We start from the raw sequence: 10000 nt of genomic DNA, 5'->3' as shown, positions 1-10000 counted from the left end.
GGGACCAGGGTTGCCATGTCTGCTTATTATAAGAGACTTTGGACTTGTTTTTCTATAAAGTTGCGTGTAAATATATGGGTTAGACTATAGCTGGGGGCTGCATTTTTCTTTTCCTTTGGGATCGTTTCTGAAGTGAATATATAGTTGCTTATTTGGGCGTGCTTCCTGAATGTTGTTTAATTAAACCGGTGGTTCTCAAAAAAGAAAAAAAAATCAATCAAGGACCCCCCAAATTAATATGTTATTATTGTCCACGTATTTGTGTTGCTCGAGTGTTTCAAAGATTATTATTATAATGTTTTGTTAAAGCACTTGCGTGTTAGTGGCTTCTTTGGGGGGATTGTTTTGCCACAGACCTGGCTGCTTGTTGTTTCTCCCCCTAGCAACGGCGCCGGCCCAGCCAGGGACCGACCGTGCGATGCAGGAGGAAACGCTTCCTCCTGCACACCTAGAGACCGTTAACGTGGAGGCATGGGGAGCCTGCCAGACAGCACATGTCAGGCTTTACGAGGTGTGTGCATGGAGGGAGGTAAGGGGGGGGGCTGTGTCTCAGCGGGGATAAACATGAAAACAAAATGGCCACCACCTCCACCTTCATTCACCCCCACCTCCCCCCTCCCCCCGTTATTCCATGCATGTGTGAGAGCGTTCAGCGTCTCCTCTCTCTCTCTCTCTCTCTGCCTCCTCTCTGGTCAGAAGCAGAGACTATAGGTTGTGTGTACTGTGTACGTTTCATTGAATCAAGGAGGTTTGTTTAATTCGTCTCCACAGGTACAAGCAGTGACATGTGGATGTGCGTGGAATATTTTATCGTGTGCATACTCGGTTTTCTGAAGAAAAAAAACATAAATGTTGCTACAGTATTTCAGTGGTGCTCAAACTTATTTTGTGTCAAGGACCCCCCAAACAACATTATATGGAATGTGGCTGCGGAACACCATCTGAAAATATTTTCTTTTCCGGAGACCCCCAGAAGCAAAGATTAAGAGTAAAAAAAAGAAATGTTTGCTTTAAAAAAAATATATATATATTTATTTTTTTAATTGAATGGGTTAATGAGCATTAAAATAAAACCTGAATATGTTTTGCGGTTTCTGTCTACTCACCTCTGCTTGGAAGCCCTTTAGCAACGGAGCTACCTGCTTACGCAGATCCTGCAAAACACAGAGAGAGAGAGACAATGTTGTGGTCAATGTGCCTCTCCGAGGAAATGTGTCACGCCGTGAGAGCCTAAACATGTCACAGCAACGACAGCGTCCTCTCTTCACCTCCCATCCCAGAGCGCTGCATCTCGTGCGGAGGAAACTGCAATACTGTATGCATGTACCGTACATTATGAGGCCAGTTTATTCTTCCATGATATTCACAAGGCAAGAAAGACCTGGCTGTTATGTAATTGGGAAGGGAAAAAAACCCCCCAGCAACAACAAACAACACATTCAAATTGAAACGACCTAAATATTTCAAGCTCACAAATTCACATGTGTCTACATACAGTATCAGCTTTGAAAATCTATCAGATATCTTCAGTTACTTCTCTCTTGATGAAGAGAGAACAAGCTGGCCCAGGCCGTAGCGTAACGGTCTGGGCACCGGACTGGTAATCCAGTCGCAGTGTGCCGCGGGTTCGACTCCCGGACCCGACACGGCCTTTACTGCATGTCATCCCCCCATCTCTCTCCCGTTTCCTGTCAGCCTACTATCTGTCCCTTCAAAAACAAATCAATAAAAGGCGTAAGCCACAAAAAAAGAAAAAAAAAAAAAAAAAAAAAAGAGAGAACAAGCTGCGAGAGATGCCCCTCGCTCATCGTCTTCAGGAATAAATACTTAACTTGCTCTAATATCAGAATACGACTAATACTTGTAAGAATAAAAAGTGATTACTGTATATACAGTATGCACTCTGGTGTGGTGTTCATCTCTGCTGCTGAAAGAGCATCCATACATTATGCTCTCACGTGTTCCTCATGACACAATACTGTATCTTAGGAGGAAAGATTTACACATTTACATTTACCGCTAATAATATGGCAATAAGCTGCTGTAAGGTAACAATGACAGGGGTGTTTGAGCCTGATCGCTGTCCTATGGTATTACTAGAACACATTCTACTGTGTGTTACTGTTCCCTAGTACATGTACATTCAACTGTACTGTAACACATTCTACTGTGTGTTACTGTTCCCTAGTACATCTACATTCAACTGTACTGTAACACGTTCTACTGTGTGTTCCCTACTGTATGTATTAGTACATGTACATTCAACTGTACTGTAACACGTTCTACTGTGTGTTCCCTACTGTATGTATTAGTACATGTACATTCAACTGTACTGTAACACATTCTACTGTGTGTTCCCTACTGTATGTATTAGTACATGTACATTCAACTGTACTGTAACACGTTCTACTGTGTGTTCCCTACTGTATGTATTAGTACATGTACATTCAACTGTACTGTAACACGTTCTACTGTGTGTTGCCTACTGTATTAGTGCTATGCACATGCAACAGTACTAGCGCACGTTCTGCCAGAACGAGGAGAAAATGTAACGACACTGCAAACACATGCAACAGCGGCTCTGTCTGTCTGTCTGTCTGTCTGTCTGTCTGTCTGTCTGTCTGTCTGTCTGTCTGTCTGTCTGTCTGTCTGTGCGTTAATTCACGTTGGAAGACGAGGCCCGCTGGTCCTCGGAAAATACTGGCCGGCTATGCCTGTAAAAAAAGAAAAAGAGTAAGAGAGCTAGAGCGAGAGTGAGAACGAGAGAGAGAGAGAGAGAGAGAGAGAGAGAGAGAGAGAGAGAGAGAGAGAGAGAGGGGGGGGGGGGGGGGGAGGGGGGAGGGATAGAGAGAGAAAGTGTGACGCTCGACAGGGGATGAAAATGAAAGCTAATGTGAATTGACATGACGATAAACAGGGACGTTATGAGCGCTGCCGCTCGCGGCGGCCATGGGCCTCGTCTTGTGGCACCTACAAAGAGCCAATTGCCTCGCCGCCTGCGCACGTTAAAGGCGATCTGATTACGGCCGCGCTCTCAATGCGGCCTTTCATTTGGGGGGGCCAGGCCAGAGCCATGTTTGATCCTTGAAAATGTCATTAACCCATTCTGACCGGGCACCCATTTTGGTGTCGGCATCATGTTATGCTTTAGCTATTGAAAAATAGCAGATCTACAAGCTCATATCGCGCCACCAGAGTGGCGCGATACGAGCTTGTAGGTCTGCTATTTTTGAAAAATCGAAGAGCGACTGACATTTCTAGAATCTGATCTCAGGTCAGAATGGGTTCATCAGACCAGTGTGTGTCCGGCGGAAACCTCGTATGAATCTGATCTCAGGTCAGAATGGGTTAAAAAAAAAAAAAAGACGCCCCCCACCACCACCACCACCACCACCACCACCACCCCCACCCCACCAAATTCATCTCAGCTGGACTAAATAAGGCCTTTTTACATGAGGCCGGCACTCCGAGGAATGTCAAGCATGCCCGGCAGGACGCGGCCCCGAACCGACCACTGAACGCCAGTTTAGAAAGGACTGGAGCGCCATTGTTTCCATCGCCATCTCTGATGGGCTTTAAAAGCTACTGCCCCAATGATCCACCGATTAAATCCACCGCTTCCAATTTGTCTCCCGATGATGCTTTCAACGTCTTTATGAATCATATACTGTAACTGTACACATCTCTCTAGAGAAGGGTTTCTCAGAGTGGGCGCCGTGACGCAAGTCCAGCGGCGCAGAATGCTTTGATAATATTATTTTCGCTTCAGTTTAAAGCGGCACTCTCCCACTGAGATTGTTTTTGTCTAATAGACGTTTAATGTATGTTTAAATGGCCGTCAAAAATGGGTTATAAAGGGTCAGCTTCATAGGCTTAGATTAGACGTTGAAACGTCGTTGTTTCAACTGTCTATATATAGACATATATTTAGAAAACTGCTAATCAACGTCTAAGCTAACCTTAGACCGCTAAAATTATTTCGTTTTTAGACCCTCCATCCATCTTCAACCGCTTATCCGTAGTCGGGTCGCATGGGGCAACAGCTCCACCAGAGTGCTCCAGACTTCCCTCTCCAGAGCAACATTAGTGACTTCCTCCTGGGGGATTCCGAGACGTTCCAAGGCCAGTGAGTCGATTCTCCCTCGCGTGACTGAACTTCTCGACCTATCTCTTAAAGGGAGATGCCAGCCACCCGTCGAAGAAAACTCATTTTGGCCGCTTAAGTATTTGTAACCTTATTCTTTCGGTCATGATTTTTAGACCAACTATAACCCATTTTTAGACAGACGTCTAATAGCCGACTATTGCTCAGTGGGAAGTGACCGTGTGCGATCTGTATGGTATAGAGTATGTTAAGACGACAACTTGGTTGTTTTTTGTCTCCTTGCTCGTCTATGTGGACAAATTAGATGGTGTCAAACAGAGGTTACGTCTCACCTGCTGTAGACACAGGATCTGAACATGAATTATTTAATTTTTTTTCATTATTCTTTTTTTTATGGATGGACAGACAGTAGGCTGACAGGAAATGGGGAGAGAGATGGGGGGGGGAGACATGCAGTAAAGGCCGTCAGGGAATCGGGAGTCGAACCCGCGGCACACTGCCAGACTGGATTACCAGCCGTCGGGGATCGGGAGTCGAACCCGCGGCACACTGCCAGACTGGATTACCAGCCAAGGTGCCTGGACCGGCGCTGAGCCACGGCCCATGAGGCCCTGAACGAGAATTCGGACCTGATTGTCACGATTCAATTCATGCCCTGAGCAAGCAGGCAGGCAGGCTCTATTAGCTCAATGGCAAAACAAGTCAGCACTTTGTGCAGGAGGAAACAGGGTTTAAATCCGGGGTAGAAAAGGGGAAAGTTAAAGTGTACAGCTTTAAGCACTTAGACGGTATAAGTAGCAACGGACCCAATTACGGCTGTATTTAGTTCGTTCTTTTCCGAGCTACACCAAATCTCTGTGCCGTCCGTGGTCCGTGGAGGAAAGAGCAACGTTACAGGGGTTCCCTGAGCCAACCACTACTGCTCTAGAAGAGAACCTTTAACCCATTCTGACCGGGCACCCATTTTGGTGTTAGCATCATGTTATGCTTTAGCTATTTAAAAATAGCAGATCTACAAGCTCATATCGCGCCACCGAGTGGCGCGATACGAGCTTGTAGGTCTGCTATTTTTTGAAAAATCGAAGAACGACTGACATTTTTAGAATCTGATCTCAGGTCAGAATGGGTTATAATCAGACCAGTGTGTGTCCTGTGGAAACCCTCGTATGAATCTGATCTCAGGTCAGAATGAGCTAGAAGAGAACCTTCCGCCAACCGCTGTACTATTCAGTAGTAGAGCATCCATGTGCTCTTGAGGATTTCTTGCTGGAGACAGTGGAGAGTTGTTGAGTGATGCTTCCTTCTGTCTGCACAGCGCTATGCAGCTGTGGATGCTTCCTTCTGTCTGCACAGCGCTATGCAGCTGAGTGATGCTTCTGTCTGCACAGCGCTATGCAGCTGAGTGATGCTTCTGTCTGCACAGCACTATGCAGCTGTGTGATGCTTCTGTCTGCACAGCGCTATGCAGCTGAGTGATGCTTCTGTCTGCACAGCGCTATGCAGCTGAGTGATGCTTCTGTCTGCACAGCGCTATGCAGCTGAGTGATGCTTCTGTCTGCACAGCGCTATGCAGCTGAGTGATGCTTCTGTCTGCACAGCGCTATGCAGCTGAGTGATGCTTCTGTCTGCACAGCGCTATGCAGCTGTGTGATGCTTCTGTCTGCACAGCGCTATGCAGCTGAGTGATGCTTCTGTCTGCACAGCGCTATGCAGCTGAGTGATGCTTCTGTCCTGCACAGCGCTATGCAGCTGAGTGACGCTTCTGTCTGCACAGCGCTATGCAGCTGAGTGACGCTTCTGTCTGCACAGCGCTATGCAGCTGTGGTGATGCTTCTGTCTGCACAGCGCTATGCAGCTGAGTGATGCTTCTGTCTGCACAGCACTATGCAGCTGTGTGATGCTTCTGTCTGCACAGCGCTATGCAGCTGAGTGATGCTTCTGTCTGCACAGCGCTATGCAGCTGAGTGATGCTTCTGTCTGCACAGCGCTATGCAGCTGAGTGATGCTTCTGTCTGCACAGCGCTATGCAGCTGAGTGATGCTTCTGTCTGCACAGCGCTATGCAGCTGTGTGATGCTTCTGTCTGCACAGCGCTATGCAGCTGAGTGATGCTTCTGTCCTGCACAGCGCTATGCAGCTGTGTGATGCTTCTGTCTGCACAGCGCTATGCAGCTGAAGTGATGCTTCTGTCTGCACAGCGCTATGCAGCTGAGTGATGCTTCTGTCTGCACAGCGCTATGCAGCTGAGTGATGCTTCTGTCTGCACAGCGCTATGCAGCTGAGTGATGCTTCTGTCTGCACAGCGCTATGCAGCTGTGTGATGCTTCTGTCTGCACAGCGCTATGCAGCTGTGTGATGCTTCTGTCTGCACAGCGCTATGCAGCTGAGTGATGCTTCTGTCTGCACAGCGCTATGCAGCTGAGTGATGCTTCTGTCTGCACAGCGCTATGCAGCTGAGTGATGCTTCTGTCTGCACAGCGCTATGCAGCTGAGTGATGCTTCTGTCTGCACAGCGCTATGCAGCTGTGTGATGCTTCTGTCTGCACAGCGCTATGCAGCTGAGTGATGCTTCTGTCTGCACAGCGCTATGCAGCTGTGTGATGCTTCTGTCTGCACAAGCGCTATGCAGCTGAGTGATGCTTCTGTCTGCACAGCGCTATGCAGCTGAGTGATGCTTCTGTCTGCACAGCGCTATGCAGCTGAGTGATGCTTCTGTCTGCACAGCGCTATGCAGCTGAGTGATGCTTCTGTCTGCACAGCGCTATGCAGCTGTGTGATGCTTCTGTCTGCACAGCGCTATGCAGCTGTGTGATGCTTCTGTCTGCACAGCGCTATGCAGCTGGAGTGATGCTTCTGTCTGCACAGCGCTATGCAGCTGTGTGATGCTTCTGTCTGCACAGCGCTATGCAGCTGAGGTGATGCTTCTGTCTGCTCACGGCGCTATGCAGCTGAGTGACGCTTCCGTCTGCATAGCGCTATGCAGCTGTGGACACTGTATGGTGTGCTTAGTAAGCTTATGCTAATCGGAGTTAAACGCGTTAATCCCTCGGCTGTGCTGGGAGGCCGATCTACAAGCTCACACGGCGAGTTGGTGACCTTTTGTACATCTGCTATTTTTCGTATGCTGTCTGAACATAATTTGAACATTTTGTTTTTGTTTTCATATTTTCATCTACTGTATATACTGTCATGCCCAAAATAGGACCAGTGGGTTGAAACCAGTGCACATGGATTTGGGCTTGCAGGTTCCAATCTGGTGCCAGGGGAGTCAGGGACCACGAAGAAGAGATTTGTTTTAACCAATTCTGACCTGAGATCAGATTCATACGAGGTTTCCGCTGGACACACACTGGTCTGATTAACCCATTCTGACCCGAGGTCAGATTCAAAAAATCAGTCGTTCTTCGATAAAAAAAAAAAATAGCAGACCTACAAGCTCGTAGCGCGCCACTCGGTGGCGCGCTATGAGCTTGTAGATCTGCTATTTTTCAATAGCTAAAGCATGACATGATGGGTTCCCGTTCAGAATGGGTTAAGCTTAATTATATTCAACAATGTCCAAACATTTTCAAGAATGCTGTGAGTGCTTGCATATCTGCTATTTTTAAATAGCCGACGTTTGAAATAACAGTGGTTACCACTATTGTGACGCTATATCAACTAATTGTGCTGGGGGGGACCCCCCCCCCCCCCCCCTCCCTGACGTTCGTTCTGAGAAGGAACAGCAGGTCACTGAGTTAAGCCAGGCGTGGTGTACAGTTAACCACGGTTTGGACTTTAAGCCTCGCTTCCCAGAGAGAGAGAGAGAGAGAGAGAGAGAGACAGAGAGACATAGAGAGAGAGGGAGAAGGGGGGGGTTTAGGCAGAGCAGCTGGGGCTGGCTGATGTGCTGTCAGCGCCGGTGCTACTGTACTACAGTACTGACATGTGTGGAAGCTGTGCTGTGGAGGGCCCGAGCAAGAGCAGAGAGAGAGAGAGAGAGAGAGACGACACCGGTCCGAGCAGAGAGAGAGAGAGAGAGAGAGACCGACCACCACACACGTGACGAGGAGGAAACATCCCATCCAAACATCTGGTTTTCTACATAACTCGGCCCAGAGCCCAACACAACACAACTCCCTCCCTGGCGGGTCTCTGTCTCTGCTCGGCTCGGGGAACGGCAGCTCCGGCCCGGCATGCACACACTTGTGCACGCACACACACACGCACATAGAGACAGTATACACACACACGTTTGAATTACTATTCTTGTGCGGACGTCGACGTTTCATGGACAGCGATTTTTTTTTATGGCTGTGATTTTTTACAAAGAAACGTTTTTATTTTCCCACGACCACAGGAAAGGTGACGAGGCAATTTGGACTAGCCACTGACGAAGGCTGTCGGTGTGGCCCAAACCTCCACTGACGAAGGCTGTCGGTGTGGCCCAAACTAGCTACTGACGAAGGCTGTCGGTGTGGCCAAACCTCCACTGACGAAGGCTGTCGGTGTGGCCCAAACTAGCCACTGACGAAGGCTGTCGGTGTGGCCCAAACTAGCCACTGACGAAGGCTGGTCGGTGTGGCCCAAACCTCCACTGACGAAGGCTGTCGGTGTGGCCCAAACCTCCACTGACGAAGGCTGTCGGTGTGAGCACCAAACTAGCCACTGACGAGGCTGTCGGTGTGGCACCAACACCTCCACTGACGAAGGCTGTCGGTGTGGCCCCAAACCTCCGTCACATTATCCTGAGCCATGGATTCCACCCCCCCCCCCCCCTACTGTACATCCTAAAGCTCCTGTCAGCTTGTAGATCTGACACCTTTCGGTGCATACACCAGCGCAGAACTGTACGTATAAAATCATGCTCTAATTCCAACACACAAACCCCTGAACCTATAACCTCTAAAAAATGACCAATTCCTAACCCTATAACCTGAATCTTTTTCTCCTATTTCGTATAAACCCAACTGTGAAAATATTTTTTCACAACCATGAAACAACCGTTACTCTTGTTGAGGACCGCAGGAAAGACGTCTCCACAATTTTCCAAGAACGCACGCACACGCACACAAGCATACACGCACACACACACGCACGCACGCAGCTCTGCAAATGCGATTGGACGGCTGGTGGATTGATGCCGAGGGGAGAGCAGTCCTCCTCAGACTTCATCTTCACATGTCTGTCTGACGGACGGATGAATGATGGCGGTGAAGAACGTAACCGTGAGCCACAATGGGCAATAAAAGAGACCACGCTACACCGCTTCTACCTTCCTCGCAGAGGGATTCGAGCGTGTGTCCGGTGCATCCGTGTGTCTGTCTGTGTGTGTCCGTGCGTGTGTGTGTGTGTGCGTGTGTGTGTGTGTGTGTGTGTGTAGTGTGTGTGTGTGTGACTCTGCACTTGTAGGCCAAATGGTCTTCACAAGTATAGTAGAATGTGAGTGATGAACTGACATCCTGAGGATGATTCACCCATGGTCCTTACAAGCTTCATGGCTAATAAAAAGGGGGTTTAGGAGTAGACTTTTAAATCAGTGGTTTCCAAAGTGTGGGTCAGGGGGGACCCCGTGCAGGGGTCCTTGAGGGAGTTCCAGGGGGTCGCCAGCTAAATGATAGTGTTTGGAACCCAAATGGACCCTTATGGATCTGTAACCCTGAGAGTGTACAAATGGAACCACTTGCACACTCGCACACAGTTAAATTAACATTGATATTTACAATATAAATTGGGGGTCTCAGAGATAGAAATCCCATTAAATGGGGTTTCCGTAGCCTAATTCATGTCAACCTGGGGGTCCTTGAAATTAAACGGGTTGAGAATCACTGAATCCACATCTTCTCTTATGGGGGTCCATGGCATATATTTTCAAATAGGGGTCCGTGGGCTGATAAGTGTCAATTCTGGGGGAACC

The 10000-nt window shown here is 48.3% G+C and overlaps 1 protein-coding gene across 1 annotated transcript in view; it reads right to left on the bottom strand.

Moving 5' to 3' along the window:
* Nucleotides 1–10000, bottom strand: part of cux1a (cut-like homeobox 1a) — a 282358-nt gene that overhangs the window by 148013 nt on the left and 124345 nt on the right. The window contains 1 exon segment of the mRNA XM_083781531.1: nucleotides 1107–1154. Within this exon segment, the coding sequence (XP_083637657.1) occupies nucleotides 1107–1154 (48 nt within the window).

Source organism: Protomyctophum parallelum, assembly GCF_964188405.1.
Source record: "Protomyctophum parallelum genome assembly, chromosome: 1".
NCBI classification, from domain to species: domain Eukaryota; kingdom Metazoa; phylum Chordata; class Actinopteri; order Myctophiformes; family Myctophidae; genus Protomyctophum; species Protomyctophum parallelum.
Note: the sequence above shows the minus strand (reverse complement) of the source record. Positions and strands in the feature narration are given on the sequence as shown.